Genomic DNA, 18,772 nt, shown 5'->3' with positions numbered 1-18,772 from the left:
AATGTTTTATTTGACTTTTAAAGGTTTTTTCCCTCCAGTGTTCACTAAGGTTTTACTGCCAAATTATTCAGTATATTCCTTATATTAACCTTTTAAGTTAAAAACAAAAAACAAAAAAAAAAAAACCATGCAAAAAAACAAACCTGAAATCAAAAACTCATCTGATCCTAAGGGTAGCAGTTGAGGGATGAAGGATTTGTTGTTCAAGCCTAGCATAGTATAATAAAAAAAAAATTCACAGATCCTTTTCTAGTTCTGTGACATGGCACCTACTTTTGGTGCTGTAAATAAAGCCGCCTTTGATTCTAGAAGTTCTGGGTTAACATTGTACATTGGCCAATCCAGATTATTTCTGACTAACACCTTTCCTAGGACCTAGAGATGAAGGCCATTAAGACTGCCGTTATCATTTCCACACTTGAGGGACATTTCCTCCTTTTTCCTCTTCTACTCCTCCCTTGGGAAACCAAGCCATCAGGTGGGAGAGGAGGCTACATCTGAGAATACATTATATCCACCGGGGAAGCTTTTCAAGTACAGTGACATACATTCCTCACTGCAGAACAGCGGACTCAGGACCTCGGGGAGTGGGCATTCTATTTTTTGAGTTCCCGATAATGATCTGGGATGTGGCGATATAAGCCATTTGACTCCTCATTTTGCTGTTCAGCCATGAGAAGGCTGGAATCCTACTGCCCAAGGAAGAGACCGTGCTTGCTATCCACCTAGTACCACGTGGCTGGAGCCCATGTTAAAAGTGAACGATGTGGCCCTGAGGGAGAAGTGTGGAGGTAAGGACGACATGCTTGACTGAGAAGGAATACTGAAGAAAAATGGCAAACGAACAGCTTGAATGTTATTGGACATGTGTATTAAAATAAAATCAGAAAATTGAAATATTAGGTATATACATGACAGCATAAGTGAAACATGATGTGATAGAGCATTTTCCATTCAAAGCTCACAGTAGAAAAATTTAGTAAACCAAACCTCCTGTGTCCTCTGCTACAGTGGCTCACTAGAGACTCCTCAGTCACTATTTTCCTTCATATCCTGTATAAATAGTTTCACACACATCTTACACTGGTTAGAAAAGCCTGCAGAATCACAAATAGCTCCCAAATATGGCATTACTTTGAGTACAACTAAAATTAATATTTGATCATTAAAATAATGTTCAAATCATCTGAAGCAATAAAGAAAATTCTTAGGTTTTATAAGGTCTTATAAGGTTCTGCAGAGATTAGAATCTTATTGTTCTTCCAAACTACATTGTCAACAAAAGTCTGTATATTGGGAACTGTGGGATTGAAAACCTAGACCGTTTAAAAATAGTCCTTCTTAAGGCAGAGTGGTATCTGAGGCTCCTCTCCCCTTCCTGGGAGGTCCAGGCAAGACCCGGCATTTGGTGGGCTCCACGTCGCTCGCTGATTGCAACAGCTCTGCATGGCTCATGAGCGGCACTTCTACAGAGAAGAGACCAGAAAAGCACAGCTGCTTCATGTCTGAGGGTTCTGAGCAGTCTCCACGGAAGGAAAATGTTTAATAGGCTCAGATCTTGGGGGGAGGAGCGATCACTGAAATCTGAGAAAGACATTTTTAAGCTTCTGACTTCATTTGCAAAATCTAACAGGTTGGATTAGTAATTTTTAAACAAATAAGCCAAAGCATAGAGAAAATACAAAGAAGTGCCATGATAGGGATCAGGTTATTTTACCTTTATAAATGAGTTGAATTCTGCTACTATTTGGGATTTATTGAAATGGCCTGAACCTTTGAGCCACATGTGCAATTGTAAATAAGAGTTCAAAGTGGGTGCCTTTTGGATAGAACGGGTGGTTCCTTCTCAGAGGGCCGCATTCAGATGCCAGTCTAGAAAGCAAGATGGCCAGCTGGGAGCAGGCCAAGCTGCAAGCCATAGGCATTGGCCTGTGAGAAGAGGAAACTTTTCCACGGAGAATGCTTCTTCCTGAGTAATTCAGCCTCATTTCAGGAAGCAGGGATGGCAGATGCCCTTAGCGCATGAAAGCTACTGCAGCCAGCGACTGTCGTTTTAATGAGGCGGCCGTCCCTGTGAATGGCCACGAGTCTTCCTGTGCGCTAAGGCTGCTGCTGATACTGGCCTTCTGTGGCTGTGTAGAAGTCATCCAGGACGCTTTGCAAGTAATCAAACGTTGGCCTCTCCTCCGCCTTTTCTTTCCAGCACATTTTCATGATGTCATAGAGCTCATCCGGGCAGTTCTCCATGCGGGGCATCCTGTAGCCCTGTGACAGCGCGGTCATCACATCAGCATTAGTTCTCCCTAAAGCAAAGCAAAACAAAACAAAACAAACACATACCACTTAGAAACTGACCAAGGAGTAGGCACTGCAGTGATCCTTTTGCTAACCACATCCTGCATGCATTACTGCAGCAAGCTGTAGAGGCTGTCGTGGGCTGAATTGTGCCCCACCACAAATTCACATGTCGAGGTCTTAGCCCCCAGGACCTCGGAACGTGGCTGTACTTAGAGATGAGGCCTTTAAAGAGGCCATCAGGTTAAAATAAGACCTGGAGGGTGGGCCCAACCCAATCAGACTGGTGTCCTTATAAGAAGAGATCGGGGCACAAAGAGACACTGGGGATGTCGTGTGAAGGCGCAGTGAGAAGATGGCCGTGTATAAGCCCGGAAGCAGCCTGGGAAGAGACCAAACCTGCCCACACCCCGACCTCAGACTTCTGGCCTCCAAGACTGAGAAAATAAATTTCAGTTATTTGAGCCACTCAGCCTGTGGCATTTTGTTATGGCAGCCCCAGAAGTCTGATACGAAGGCTAAGGAAATTTCCGTAAGCAACTAAATAATATAAATAATATAAATTTTAGTACAATGGGGCTCAAGACAGCATTCAGTTTTCCAAAACAGGCTAATGTGGTAAGTATAAGACAAAGCAAGTTCTCTGTCATGACAAAAGGATATTGGACTTGACTAATCTTTTGAATGAACTGCTAAAGCCCAGGCCTAACCCTTAATCTCTGTCTTTTGTAGTATTTTTTTCAGCTTTTACAGGTAATACATCTACCAAAAAATCAACTGCACATACATTATCTCATACCAATATATCTTTTTAAATCAGCTTTTCATTTTTAATTTACTTAAAGAAGTCAGGATTCTTAAATCAACTAGCCCAAATGATTATGTCCGAATCATTAAATTGTCCCAGTCTTCCGCACAGGCCAGAGTCAAAGCTCGTGCTGACTCTGGAATGATCATATTCTCAACATCCAGGAGGGAACACGAGTGTTCCTTGTTTCTCCTGAGCCTGAGAGAGGACTGATAATGGAGGATGGCTTTTAATATGGTCAAATGTCTCAAGGTAGTCCAGAAGCTGAACTTCAGATCTTTGTTACTGAGAATAACTTTAGGGGGGGAGGGGGGATCATTTTAATAACATTTCCTCCATTAAAATAGGATGGACAAATGTGCTCATGTAGGGTTTTAGCAGCACCCACATCTGTATTTCACCTATTTTGTGTATACTATATTCTGTAGAGATATGAACTGCTCTACAGAGGAGCTGTATTTCATGCAGAATATTTCCATGTAGGATTTGTACAGTACCTGGCAGCTAAAGAACTCCATTCCTCACAACCAACTTCCTTTCATAGTTATCTCCTTTCCATAGCTGTAGATCTTACCACTAGTGATCACTGGAAAAATTCTAAAAGATAGCTAGAAGCTTTAGGAAAAATGTCTCTTACTAGATTTGGCATAGAACTTTCTTTTGAATTTACTCTCTAAGCAGTGTTTTTCAAATTATGGGTCACCACCATTTGGAATCATCAAATTCATTTTTTAGGGAGCTACCAGTTATATGTGGAATCTAAGGAAAAAAAAGAACAAACTAATCGAAACAGACTCATAAATATAGAGGACAATCTGGTGACCGGGCGGGGCAATGTGGTGATGGCCAGAGAGGGTGGAGTTGGGGGGCTGGGAGAAAGGAGTGAAGGGTTCAAGAAGCACAAATTAGTCGCTGGTAGATGGTCACGGGGATGGGGAGCACGTCATTCGGCATAGGGAATGCAGTCAGCGGTAATGTCATGGCTAGATGGAGGGCCAGAGGAGAGAAAGAGCAATTAGAGAAACTGCTTCATAAATTATATGTCTAACCAATGTATTGTATACTCGAAACTAATAATAAAATAAAATGCTTAAAAAATCATAACAGCATTAAAAAGTCAGAATGTGCTCTACGTAGTAAAAGTTAGTGTGGTTTTGCGAAACTTCTGTTTTTAGTATGGAGTGTGTTTCTATATATTTCTTATCATGGGTCATGATCAGTGACCTTTGAATTCCACCCTTAACTAACCTTTCTTCTTCTAAGGACACAGTGACTGAAGGTCCCTGCCTGGATTTAAACCCCTGAAAGAAGACATGATTGTTTCTATCCTGGAAGAGCCTTTGGTTTTGAAATGGAAAGACCCAAGCCAATTTTAGAATTGTTAAGATCTTTTGAAAGTTGTTTACATGGTTAATTAATTTTGCTCGTCTATTTCTTAAATACCATATTCAAATATTTGTGTAACTGGATTGTTCTAACTGCAAGACTTCATTTAATCCTAATTGCTTAAAGCCAAGGGGCCAATCGGCATCACTTTCTTTATTTGGGTTCTGGTCTCCATAAATTTGGTGGCCCAGCATCGCTCTGGCTCTTCCAATTAGCCAAGCTCACTTGGATAAATTTCAGAAGGAATATCTGTGTTTACTTCTACATGGGCACTGGATGAAGTTCTGGGACCCTGGTGGGAAAATCACCCAGGGTGCTGGAAAAAGCAGCTAGACCTGCAAACCTGCTTAGGAGTATCTTTATCACCTCCTCCCCGGAGAACCCTCAAAAGGTCAGAATGTGCCCACAGAAGACAAATTTTTCTAGGGCTCCCTGGTGCCACTGCAGACTTTTCTTCCTTGCTTTTATATGTCCTCCTAATGCTGAAGAACTCTCTCAATGACGCAGATAAAGGCCAGGCATGTTTCCTCCTGCCTGGAGAATTTTTGATAAGAGAAATAAAAAGAAGGAAATCTGAAGTCTACTTTTTTATATGTACAAGTAAACTAATAAAGAAAATAAGGCTATTAAATGACAAGTCTTATGGAAGAAAGAGAGTAGGAAAGAGACTTGAACCAGACCCTAAGATTAAACCTGATACTTGGTAATCTGTATGGTAATAAGTTAAAGACAACAAACACCCGTTGGCTGGTGATGTTAAAAGGCAAGCACTTTCATATTCTATCCTTCATTCTTTTGACAAACATTTATTGAAAACTTACTATGAGTCATGAGATAGCGCTAAGCTCTGAGAGATGCAAAGATGATTATGATAGAGACTTCCCTGAAATGGCACATAACCCTGTGGGGGAAGACGGCCCCAGGAGAGGAAGGTGGGTGGGAGCAGAAAGTGACTTCTGGAATGGGTAAGAATCGGCAGAGACTAAAAGTTGATGAAGGAGCTCAGGAAGGAGGAAAATGCAATACAACAAAGATTAGAAGGGAATAGGAGGTTAGTGACAGGAGATGGTAGCTCCAGGAACCATGACACTCTTTAAAGATACAGCTGCCCTCTATTGCGTGTGTGTGTATGTGTGAGGGAGGAGGTACCAGCTACCATGGGACCACAGTCATCCACCCAATAATACTCCTAAAAGGGTCAATTAGTCCTTTTGAGCACTGTCTGTGACCAAGGTAAGCATACACAGCAGGATGAGTTTCCTGGTTCTGATTCATGTATGGCACTAAGATGCTAAATATATCTGGTAAGAAATAGCCAGAAAAGACATGATGCTTCAGAATATTTTTTCATTTCCAAAGCTCCTTTCTCTTCATAAGAGCAAAGCAAAACAATCCCTCCAAACAGGAATCCCTTCTATTTTCTTTAGAAAATTCAGATATAAATATTATTACGGCTTTGCTTTTAAGGCAGTGAAATAAGGACCTTTTGCCTTACCTCCTTTTTTTTTCCTCTTTAATTCATCCCCAAACAAAAAGAGAACAAGAAACAGAAACTTAAACTGTGTCTTTGATGGAACCAGGAGACACTTGTCAGCCAGAGGCAGAAGTGAGCCAAGAGGAGGAACATGAAACCACAGTGCCTACCAGAAAGGAACAGGCAAAATATTTCATCCCACCAATTCCATTGGGGAAAGCTCAATGTGGAGTTGCCATACATGCAAAGAAAGAGGTGAGGTCGGTGGCTGCAGACAGGGCTGTACCTAGAGCCTGCCTGGCAAGTGCCCCAGGTTAAAGCTGGAGAAACTGAAGGAGAGAAGCTCGAAGCTTAGGAATGCCAGGCACAGTGGGGCAGGGTGGGGGTGGGGCAGTAAAGTGTGGGAGTGAGGAAAAAGGCTGAGCATGAAAAAGCGATACACTCGTGACACACATCACAACATGGGTGAACCCTGAGGCCATTATGTTGAGGGAAATAAGCCAGACACAAAACAACAACTATAGACGGTATGATTCCACTTATGAGAGGTAGTCAAATTCATAGAGACAGAAAGTAAACTAGAGGTTACCAGAGGCCAGAGGGTTGGGGGAATAAAGAATTGTTGTTTAGTGAATACAGCGTTTTAGTTTGGGAAGATGAAAAAGTTCTGGAAATGGATAGTGGTGATGGTTGTACAACAATGTGAATTTACTTAATGCCACTGAACTATACACTGAAAAATAGTTAAGATGATAAATTATATTCTATGTATATTTAACCATAATAAAAATATACCAAGAAAAAAGAGACACTGATGTCCCCTCCCCAGTGAGCCTCCAGAATGCTGATAGCCAGGCTCGTACCCCCCAGGCAAGGCCTGGAAGATTCTCTTCTGAAGGAACTGAATGGTCTCAGAGAACAGACCTGAAGATACTGGCCCAGGAGGATGCTGACAAGTAAGCCTGATGGTCGAGAGACCCTCCTTCCCATGAGATATCTCATCAAAGGAAAGGGAGAAGGTAAACCTGAGGGTAATACAAACGGACAGAGCGTCGGGGACAGAAGAGTAGACATGACACTCACAGATTCACTCCAGGAGGTCTGCCATCTTACCAGCAAGTGATTCAGAATGAGAACAGAAAATGGAGAGGAGGAAATTTTCAAAGGAGCAATCTATGAAAATTTCCCAGAATTCGTCTCCAAGTTTCCAAATAGAAAAGACAAAACAAGCACCCAACATAACGTAAAAATGACAAAAGCGCCACACCGAAGTACACCGTCATGAAATATCAGGGATAAAGAGAGATCCTTAGTTCTTCCACAGAGGAGATGAGATCCTAGACAGAGGACTGATGTGGAAGCCATCGGCCTTCCGTCAAGCCACTTCGGAAGGTGGTTTGGTGGAAGAATTTGTTTGAAATTCTAGGTGAAAGTGTTTCACATTTTAGCATTCATAACATAAGCAAATTTGATAACTGTACTTATTTAGCTACTTAATTGGATGTAGTCATGAGTCTCTCAAGAAAAAGTCCTATTTGGGGATGGATTCTATCTTCAAAGTAGGAATTAGAAGCGGGAGACTAACTTGACACCTCGAATTTTCATGAAGATAAACTCCAAAGTCAAGTACAGCAACAACCATGATAAACTGCCTTTACTCATGCAGGCTCACTCACCAAGGAGAACAAGAGAATGCTTAGAGAAAACAACTCCTCATGGTTCTGAGTCTATGGGGGCTAAAAAAATTTAAAACACAACGAAAATTTGTGGAAATGGACTAACAGTAATTGAAGACCAAGGATTTTTGAGATTTGCCCAAAATATAATTAATAGGTAAAAAGCCTTTTTCTAAAAAGCATGGTACAAAACATTTTCCTGACTTATATTCCGATATGCACAGAAGTCCGTGGTATTAGATGTTCCTGCTTATTGTATCTATTTCAATGAGTAGGACTGCAATGGGGAATGACTCTCTGACGCTCTGCTCCCACACATTTAGTATCTGACTACTAGAATTTTAGTAACTTTTATTGGCAAAATTGTACAATTTATTCTTGTGTTCCCAGAGGATGTCCTATGGTGGCTGGAGAACAGGGGCGAAAGACACACCGCGTACCTCTTTCGCCTTAGACTTCTTTGTATCTCTTGAATTTAGAACCACGTGACCATATTCTTATTTAATAGTAAGTAAAACTGGGGAAAATACTTCACTTCGGAAATAATACTATGAGCATAATGTTTAGAACTATGGACAGCAAATATTAGTAGTCGTCTTTGAGGAGCGTCAGCAAGCATGAGGCCGGGGAGGCAATTTTTCAGAAGCCTTTCTGCACTTCCTGATTTCTTCATGTGCATATAGTACTTAGATATTAATACTATCTAATAAAAAACATAATTGTAAAAAATTAGAAACTTCAGAAATTTAGGAAAAAAAATAACATACCCTCATATCTCACTGCGCAAGGATAGTAACATTTTGATATATTATCCTTTTTAGTCTTTTTTTCCCTCTAAAAATAAGTGTTCATTTTGTATGTGGCTTTCTTTTTAGTTTTTTCCCCCTCCTTTATTTTGTCCCCTTTTTATTTTGCAAAGCTACACATAAAACTTTAAACCATTAAAAAAAAAAAAAACACTTAACAACATATCCAGCACTTTGCCATGTAAAAAATATATTCTCAGATAACTCAATTATCAGTGAGTCTCTTCCATAAGCAGCTTTATAACAGTGATGGAAATGGCAAGTTTTGCCAATGTTCACCAATTTCTATGCTATCTGTGATTCGAGTCCTCTGAGATTTAACTAAATAGGATTGTTTGATCTGCTCACATTTGTTAAAGCTAGAGGCACTCAAATGTAACTTTTATGACTGGAAAACCTTTTCAATCCAGAACTCCCGAGGTATGTCACATCCCTAGTCCTTACGAAGGACAAGCTAACTGGGGAATAGACCGGTCATTGATTTCTGGTTGGTCCTACTGTATTTTACGTGTGTGTGTGTGTGTGTGTGTATGCGTGTGTGTGATTCTCACCATTTTTCTACTGGTTCTTTTATATTTTTTATGATTTTCACCCCAAATATTTTCAGATCCTGGGCATTGAGCACAGTGGGCAAGAGTGAGGTCTTGGGAGGCACACAGGCCTGGGGTTCAGAAGCCACTCTGCCAGGAGCTAGCGACACAGTTCTGGGCAAAGGTCTCCTTCCCTGAGCCCTAGGCCTTGTCTATACATCGCTGGAGTGTGTCACACATATCACGCAACATCATTTCATGAGGTGATATGTTTATTTGATCAGGTATCAGATTATCTATATAATCTGAATATATAACCTTTCTAAATAGATAGGTGTAGATACAGATTATAGATATATAATGTCAGACATTAGGATCGATCAAAAAATAGTTTCCCTGTTTTACAGTAGTGTTATTGATTAACGTCAGTGTCTAGAGCAGGGCGGCAGTCAGAATATGAAATGTTGGCACAAAGGGGAGCTCATGGGAGAGTCAGCCCTTGGTGCAGGCACCCCCCCAAGGGCTCTCCCATCCCCAGGTCTGTGGCTCATCCCCAAAAGCAGTGAGGGTGATCAGGAGCAGACTGCATCCCCGCTTTGTCTGAAAGCCTTCCTTGGTTTCTAAATCTCATGGAGTAAAACGCGAAGCTCTTCTGCGGCCTCCCATCCATTCTGCCCCCAACTCCACGGCCTCCGCCAGCTCTCTCGCCTCCCACTTTCTCATCCATGGCCTGGAAACAATCTAGAGATTAAATAGCCTAGGAACGTCATTCATTCATTCAGCCAGTTTTCACCGAGGCCCAGACCACGGGGCCCCCCGCTCCTGTCCCGGGTCCTGTGCCCTGGCTGTTTCTCCTGTGGGACACTCGGCCCCCCATAGCCCCATGGCTCCCTCCCTCAGGTTCTGTCACTGCGCCCCTGAAGGATCACTGTATAAAACCAGCAGCAGTCCCCTGTCTCCCCTGGCTAATCCCTAAGCCACTTCAGCTCTCTCCATAGTGTCCTTCACCTGACAGACTGTCGCCATTTGGTTATCATCAGTCTCTCACTACGAGAATATTAGCTCTCAAGGGCGGGAGCTGTGGCTGCTGCATCTGGTACCTTGAGGGTGCCTGGTACCCGCAGATATTTTTTCGATGAGGAAATGATTTAAACATTCAAGATTTAATTTTAAATTCACCTTATCAGTCAATGTTGTTAAAAGCCAAACATTAATAAGAATGGGAAGGCTTTGAGAGAAAGCTGTCTCTTGCACATTCCAGCACAGATCCTGGGCAGAAGAATCCGGCGCCAAGGGCTTTAGATGTTAGGGGTCTGGAAATACTGAATGTCGTTCTCGCATCTAGCAAGTGACAGATCTTTTGCTGGTAAACAGAAGTGGTTACTCCTTGAAGTGGCAGAGGCTCCAAAATACAGACCTCTCATACCGAATCAAAAAGAATTGTCAATCCCCATTTCTGTGCGCATCCTCCTCCACCAGGTGCGTGGCTTAGTGGGAGCACCTGTGCCTAGTCCTCTACTCCACCCTCACATCCACAACACCTACGACACGCCAGGCACACTCTAGGCATGAAGTAAGTGGGGGAATTAATTAGTAAGAAAAGGAATATGTGTTTAATCAAATAAAAACGCAGAGAAGAGTCTGAGCATATTTTAGAGCACTTTCCACTACGACAGTCAAAATCAAGTTCTCTCACAAAGGGGCTTATTCTTAACTTTTGGATATGAGATTATTTATTTTTTTTAATGCCTCGTGCCTTGGCTTTTTTCTCATATATACCACTTCAATGGAAATAGGTAAGTAAAGGATACCTGGGTAGGGAATTTTCCCATAGGTGACAATTTCATACAGGAGAATTCCGAAGGACCACACATCAGATTTAATAGTGAAACATCCAAAGTTGATTGCTTCTGGAGCTGTCCATTTAATGGGGAATTTAGCACCTACGGAAGAAGACACAGGAGACTTACTTGGGCCTCTGAGCTGAAACAAAGAAGTCATAGGCATGTGACGCTCACACTTTCCTTCTTTTCGAGAAAATTTTAATTATTTATTTTGAATAGGTGACACACACATAGCACAAAACACAGGTGGTACGAAATGTTATACTTTAAGTATTTGCCTTTCTCCTCTGTTTCCCTCTTGAGCATTTCCCCGTTAAGAAGCAAAGTTTCTCGTGTCTCCTCCCAGAGATATCTTAACCAGCCCACTTTAAACATAAAAGCACATGACACAGGATGTAAAGGCATTTATTCTTAGCTTGTACATTTGTCCCTCAGCGCTAGCCTCTAAAGCATATATGTAATCTTGAGTGTTCGAATTTTCTCTAAAGAACCCATACTATGTTTCTATGGAATATAAATATCTGCTCATGTGTATATTCTTGTGGCTAAATCTCTTTAAGTCTGTACCGACAAGAATGTCAGATACTACTCCAAACTTTAATGTCTCATGCTTTCATTGATAGGACCAAACATTATTACATTTCTAGGAATTGGGCAGGATGATGATCTGCCCAGAATGAGACAGAGATGACACTAGGTTTCTCATGAGAAGTTGGTGAGGCTAAGGGACACCCAGCCACATGAGAGGCAAACCTGGCCCGAGGAACTCCAGGGTCAGCTTGAGGAAAGTAGGGACTTGGGCACAGACTGTCACTCCCACACCCTGGGAGGGCTAGGGGTTTCCACCAACCACTTAAAAAGTTTTTAAACCTATTTGCCTTTATTATGTCTTTGCTTTAGATTTTTTTTTTTTGGATGTCAGACCAAAATTGGAAATCCACATAAGAACAATAACAGCGGAAAGCCCGGTGGAGCAGCTATTGTGTGTGTGCGTGAGTGAGTGTGAGTGTGTGGGTGTGTGTGCGTGTGTGACACAAGCACTCACTGTCACACATTCCAGCATTAAGCCCCCTGCCCAGAGCCAGCAGTGAGAGGAGCAGGCCGGGGCCCTGCCTGGGGGCCTCTCAGCACAACCTGCTGGGCTTTGAATCCAGGTTCTGCTGATTCCAGCTTGGTGTGACCCTGGCAAGTCACTTACTGTCTTTGTGCCTTCCTGGCACCTTCATCTGTAAAACGAGCCAATATCAGACCCTCCCCAGGTTGCTCTCAGGGGTAAGTGGGTTGATCTGGGTGCTCGACACAGTGTAAATAAAAGGTAAATCGCCTTGATGTTGTCCTGATGGTTTACTGTTTAATTCCAGAGGCTGAGTTCTCTATACTAAGCCACCTGTCTCATATGATAAAAGTTATTTTCGTGAGACTCTAGGCTTGTCAAATTCAACAAAACCAGTGGAATAAATTCTAGCTCATGTGTTTTGAGGCTAGATCTCTTGGGTTTAATCCTGGCTCTACCACTTACTATGGGGACCTCAGAAGCTGCTAAACCTCTCCGTTTCCTCATCTGTAAGGTGGGAATAATAATAATTGTCACATAGGATTATTGTGAAGATAAATGATACAATATATGATAAGCACTTCGAATAGTGCCTGCCATGCTACAAATGCTCACTACATTTTAGGTATTATTATTATTATTTTTTGACTCTTTTTCCTGAAACTGTTCTCTTGCACCTGCCTTTTGAAGTTAGTTAAGGTTAAGAACAAGTAATGACTCATCTAAGAGAATATAAGCTTGAGGTAGGAGGAGAACCACCTTAAACATGATAGATGCAAAAGATGCTAAACAAATCAAAATGACGTGTTCAATCTGTTTGTCACCTCCGTAAGTCCTGCCGACGTCTTTCAGAAATAACACACGTGTAGTTAAAAGGAAAATAATCTTTAACGGCTCTTAGGAATGTCAAGAAAGTGCTTGGCTCCTTTGAAAGAGTAAAAGCACTGCAAAAACATTCACTCAGCCTTCATGAGCGAGACCTTCAGAATCCTCAGGTCATAAGCGACATCGAGTCTCCAACAGGAAAGGCCTCTGTAGCCCCAGATATGGCCTGTCCACAGAGCAACGTGGCAGGAACTGGGAGTTTTACGTCTCTCTATGCATTTTTACTATACAGAATGTGGGAAAATAAAGGAGTGTATTTTGTGTGTTATATTTACCTCTATGTCTATAATGATTACAATGTTTTAATTTGTATTTGGACGGCCACAATATAGAATGTGAAATTACTGTTGTAAGTAATTTGTCTATATGGTAGTTAAGGAAAGTGTACTTCATTGTTTGGGTGAAAAGCTTTAACATACAATATAACAAAAAATCTTGACCTTGCCAAATCTCTTTTTGTTTTGCTTTGCTCAATTGAAATACAAATGATAGCATTTGTAAATGTTATAAAAGTATCAATGGAGTTAATCAAGAGAGTAATTTTTAAAAACAAATATTAGAAGAGAACCACAAACAGCAACTACAGTGCATTTGGAATATTTTGCCAAAGTTCTTTTTTTAGTTGACTCTTGAAATTGCTTTGTTGAAAACAGACAAAAATGAAATAAAACTAAACACTAACAGAACACCTAAAAGTCGTCAGGGGAACATACCTTCCCTTGCTGTGTACTCGTTGTCTTCAATTACTCGAGCAAGGCCAAAATCTGCAATTTTGCACATGAGCGACTCAGAGACCAGGACATTAGCGGCTCTTAGGTCTCTATGAATGTAGTTCTTCCTCTCGATGTACGCCATTCCCTCTGCGATCTGAAACAGAAAACATGTTTTTGTTTTCGACAGGGTAGGCATCTAGAGAGCCATCAGGGAAAACCGAAAAACTAATGAGTTCCTGAAATCGTTTCATGTATCATTCAAGTTTTAAAAACAGTGGGTAAATTGCAGTCACCATGTTGAGTCTTTTCTGAAATAATTGCCCCCAAACTGCCAATGACGGTCCCACATCTCAACGTGATCTTTTAAATAGCTACACGTCTCAGCATTTTCTAATGTGTGGAGAATCTTTTTAAGATGCTACTAAATTCTTGCAGGTAGATACAGATATCATTATCCTAGTTTTTTAAATGAGAAAACAAGAGCCGGAGAAAGCGACAGGCTAATACAAATAAGTTATTGGGGCACCAAGGACAAGATGTCCTTGGTGGGTAGCATCCTCCTCACTGTCAGGTTAATCAACAACTCACGGAACTAGTTTGCCAAGTTCTCTCTGCATGGTCCCTCCAGGATGACCAGAAAGATTCACCCTGACAACAAAGCATGATGGCAGGAAAGAACCTAAGGTTCAAACAAAACAATAAAATAGGGGAGGTGAAACTACTATTTGGTGCTCACTAGAAAATCTGGTTGTTAAGGGAATCACAATTAGGGTTTTAAGGAAAATGATACCAAAATATATAAAGATAAGAATCTGAAAGAAAGGGAGGGAGGAAGAGAGGAAGGAGGTAAGGAAGGGAGGTAGGGAGGAACCAGGGAAGGAAGGAAGGAATGAAGGGAGGAAGGAAGAGAGGAAAGAAGAAAAAGAATGAAAAAAAATGAAAGAAAAGAAAGAAAGAACAGAAAGAATCAAGTATCTGTAATTGGTGAGCAGTTAGAGAAAAACTAATTAGGATCATGTCACACGAGAATGAATATATTCTGCCAAATTCTGCCATGAATTCCAGGTGGCTCAGCTGGAGGATCTGATTATCCCACTCATCTGCAACACTATCCCTCCTTATCACTCAGTTCAAACCCAGGTTTAGCAAGGCCATGCTGCTTAGCAAAGGTTTTGCTCTTTGTCAGTGGGTGTGCATCTCCGTGACCTTCACCTGGAATGCCTTTCTCCACTCTCGGCCAACCCCTTGGCTCACCTTCTGCCCAGATGGCCTTCTCTGAACTTTAGGATAATTTCTCCTGCTCTACACCTGCCATCACTGGTCAATGTGTAGAAAACCATTTGTACCTACTGATCACAGCTTTGTCATAATTTTAATGCTGTTTAATGTGCTTATTATCGTTATGTCGTCCAGACAGTAAACATCTCCAGAGAAGAAGCCACATATTATATTTTTTCTGTTCTCACTGTTATCTATTAGAACTTTTTATCAAACTCCTTCTCAGCCAAAGAAAGTTCTTTGGAAAATGCGCTGGGTTTTTAATGCTACCGGAATACTATGCTGTTGGCACACTGATGCAGAAATACGGCAGATGATGTTTTTGTGGCCACAAGATCAGTTAGCACTAGGTCGGTCTCAAAGTCCTGTCAGCCTAGCAGTTCGAGACTGACCAACACCAAGTAATACTGTCCCGAACAGAGAAAATCATAAATCAGAAAGAATAAAAGCAGTCTGACTTTTGTCTTTAATAGAAAAGACAATTTAATAAAGCATAGCTTCTATAAGAATACCAGGTGAAGTAGCTCAGGTGAAGTGGAGATGACCAGGCTGCTCTGTGAAGTTACAGTCTAGTCACTGCCTGGACAGTTTGGCTGGCCCTCACTTCTGCAAAGGTTTAGGCTACTGCATTTTAATCTTTCATGTAAATCCAACCAGGTCACTCTCTACTTAAAACTAGCCTCTAGACAGTGTCCGAATTCCTTAACACTGCTGCCAAGGCCCTGTGTGACCTGGCCCCGGATTAGCCCTCCTGCCTCCTCCCTGTGACCATCTCCTGTCCTGTATCCTGGCTTTCACACCTGCCTCTGCTTGGAGTGTTCGCTCCCTGTCCGTCTTGCCTGGCCGATTCATTCTGCGGGTCTCTTCCGAGAAGGTCACTGATGAGAAGCCTTGCCTGACTCTCCTCCTCTGTCATGTGTGATCCCAGAACTCCCTGCTCCTCACCTGTTTATCTGTCTATGATCACGGCAGGAATGTAAACCCCTTAGGGCAGGTGTAGAGTTACACATATGCCTGTTCTTGGGAACTCATGTAACGTTCCAATAACTGTGTACAAACTGGGCCAGGAACCCAAAAAAGCCAAAGCTGGCTGCAACCTCGATTTAGGCTGGACGTTGAAGTTGACAGAAGCAGTGAGGAACCTGTGCTGGATGCTCCTCTAAGGATGCTGACCGACCCCACACAGGTGTGCTAGCGGCCCTGACAGAGCCTCTAAGATATGGCCCCAGGGACCCACGTGCTTCCCATTCTTGGTAATGGATTATAACGATCGGCTCGTTAAGAAAAGCATTCTGTGAAGTCGTGGGTAAAGTTTTAATCACACCTATCCCAGTCCTGCATTTACACAGATCTGAATGCATTTTTTAAAATGATTCTCTGAAACAATAGCAGACTTGCCACAAGCCCAGTTTATTTTGGCTTTCTCTTCCATGTCAGAGTGCTTCAAGGAACTCATATTCCAAAGGATAATAGCAGCATTCACCAAGACCAAGATTTAAAACACCAGCATTAGCCAAGTTGAGTAAATATGGATATGGGAGCAAAATAAAAGTTTTCAGATATGACTTGCATTTGAGGTTATAAAAGACTACAGTTCTGTTATTATACAAAATTATTCTTTTCCTGATCTATATGTATTATTCTTTCTTGGTTTCTTTGTTTAAAAAAACTTAATCTTTTTTTTTTTTTTTTCTGGTTGTATTTATTTTGGCTAAAGTAAATCCGGCTCTATTTCGCAATAGCAGGAAGAAATCAGAGACCATTTTGGCTAGTGGACTCTAGGACCAAATTTTCTTTCATGGGATACCTTCTTTCTCTTCCAGGCTATTTAATCTAACAGTTGTCAGCACTGCAGACAGAGCAGTCACATAAATGCATCACGCCAAGGCTCAGTTGTCCATGGGGACGCAGAGGGAGAGGGGAGCACCCCCATTCTCCATTAGCTCAGGAAGGCTGATCATAAAGCAGTTATACGCACTCGCTCAGGTCTGGTGAGGACAGGGTCTGAGAGTGAGGAGACTATTTTGTGCCTGCAGATATTTTTACTATAATGATGATGATAGGTTGGCAGATGATTGATTGGTAGGTAGGTAGACAGGCTTTAACAACCATTATGGCTCCCAACACTAACCGAGCACTTATTAACCAGCCACTGCTTTACATCCTTTACTCTTAATTCATGTTTCATCTGAATAACAAATCTACCAGCTAAGTTTTATTTCCATTGTATAGATGCAAATGAGGCTTAGAGAGGTAAGAGAACCTGCTGAAAGCCCCAGACTGAAGGAGAGGGTCTGATTTACACCCGGGGGCCCTGACCTTGGTACCCACGCTTTCAACACCAGATTCTGGAGTGTCACGTCAGCAAGGAGCTCATTACTGGATACAAAACTAGATGCTCCAGGACCTCTAATTTTTTTAAATCGGGAGAATACTTTTTTATTGAGAAGAGAGAAAAGTGCTTTTGAAGATTTCTCCCCAAATTCATTGTTGTCAAGCCCAAATTTCATCCCTCAGGAAGGGTATCGTGAACCCTGCCCAGGCACAGCTCAGGATTTCCACATGAGTGGAGTTTCCGCTGTCTTTGTCTAGAACAGTGTTTCATGACGTTTTTTCATTATCATCCCCTAAGGAGAAAATTTTAAATACTAAAGTTTAATTAAAGTTAATTTATCCTTAACGGGAGAAATTAAATACAAAGGAAGACTTTGTCAGGTAGGTTTGAGCTTTGGAGAGCCACAAACTATTGTAATATTTAATATTTCCTCATTCCCCAGGAACCAATTTTCACTCCTTCGGGGGGCAATTTTGCCCTGATTGCTAAATCAAACACAGAAAATTTAAAGCCAGTTTTGCCCTGTGACTCAAAAAGGGGAAATAAGGTAGATGAAGATATATGCTTGGCTTGGATAAAGTTAACATTCTGTTAGAATGAAAACAACCAGGTTAAAATTAAGCAGGAAAATACTCTTTCATCTTTTTTTAATGTTGTTAAAAAAAAAGAAAAGAAAAGCAACAACTGTCATTCCCTTTGTAACCCTGATGGGGTTGAAAGGAAATTACTTTCGCAGAGTCGTACCACAGGTTAGTGCAATGGTTCCGTGCATTTAGTGGTAAAAATAAGTTTTGACCCTTATGCCATTATTTCTTAACTCTGGCTGTGTACATGGGGAGCTTTTAAACAATACCACTGCCAGGGCCTCACCCTAAACCAGTTAAACCTGAATCTACAGGAGAAAGGCCCCACCAGATGGCTCTAGCATGCAGTCCCATGGAGACGCACTCTGGCCCTTGCAACAAACACTAAGTGTGGTCCTCGGACCAGAAGCAGCCCTGACATCACCTGGGGGTTCGTCAGAAGTGCAGCATTTTGGACTCTGACCCTGACTTATTGCATCAGAATTCGACTTTTAACAAGATCTCTGGGGGAACGGTGTGTACATTAAAGTTTGAGAAGCACGACACTAGATCGTACGCTTTTAAACTTAAGCTATTTAGAATTTAAAGTTCTAGATATGCTGAAACACAATCTTGGTCTCAACCTGTTGCTTACGAACCACTCCCCAAGTGGGTTGTTGTCCTCAGAGTGCCTGGAAAAGGAAGTCCCAGTGCAATTCAGCTTAAGAGAAAGAGCAAGATGTGCTCAGATGTGAGCCCAGGCTGGGACGCGGAGGGGTCACACGGGCGCTGGGCAAGGCATAGGGCTAGAGGCAGAGGCGCTGGGAATAGCTTGGCTGAAGGCTGAGTTCATCCATAGCTTGGAACATGTGTCTTGAGCTTCTTTCTTTTCTATAACTTAGGGAGGAGGACTCCTTTGGCCTTACCGCTCAGACGCAGGGGACTCTGGTGCCTTTCTCTCTATGTCATGGCCATGGGACTGGGTCATCACTTAGCCGGTTTGGGAAACTGATTTAACCTTTAGGTTTTAAGTCATCTGAGGGGATTCTCCTCATCTTGGGTCACGCCAGCATCACAATGCCAGGCCCAGTGATGTGCAAACATGAGAAAACCTCGACTTTCTAA

General features: G+C 41.9%; 1 protein-coding gene across 6 annotated transcripts in view; it reads right to left on the bottom strand.

Annotated features, from left to right (window-relative positions):
• Positions 1-849: 849 nt before the first annotated feature.
• LYN (LYN proto-oncogene, Src family tyrosine kinase) overlaps positions 850-18,772 on the bottom strand; it is a 110,619-nt gene continuing 92,696 nt past the window's right edge. For all 6 annotated transcript variants that reach the window (XM_006923971.3, XM_006923972.3, XM_025041134.1 and 3 more), the window contains exons 11-13: positions 13,472-13,625; positions 10,787-10,918; positions 850-2,303 (exon numbers count right to left, since the gene is read on the bottom strand). In XM_006923971.3, coding sequence (XP_006924033.1) covers positions 2,101-2,303; positions 10,787-10,918; positions 13,472-13,625 — 489 coding nt within the window. In that variant the 3' untranslated portion in view covers positions 850-2,100. The remainder of the gene's footprint in view (positions 2,304-10,786; positions 10,919-13,471; positions 13,626-18,772) is intronic.

The sequence above is a fragment of the Pteropus alecto genome, unplaced genomic scaffold (genome assembly GCF_000325575.1).
Source record: "Pteropus alecto unplaced genomic scaffold, ASM32557v1 scaffold87, whole genome shotgun sequence".
NCBI classification, from domain to species: Eukaryota; Metazoa; Chordata; class Mammalia; order Chiroptera; family Pteropodidae; genus Pteropus; species Pteropus alecto.
This window is presented reverse-complemented; position numbering and strand designations above follow the sequence as displayed.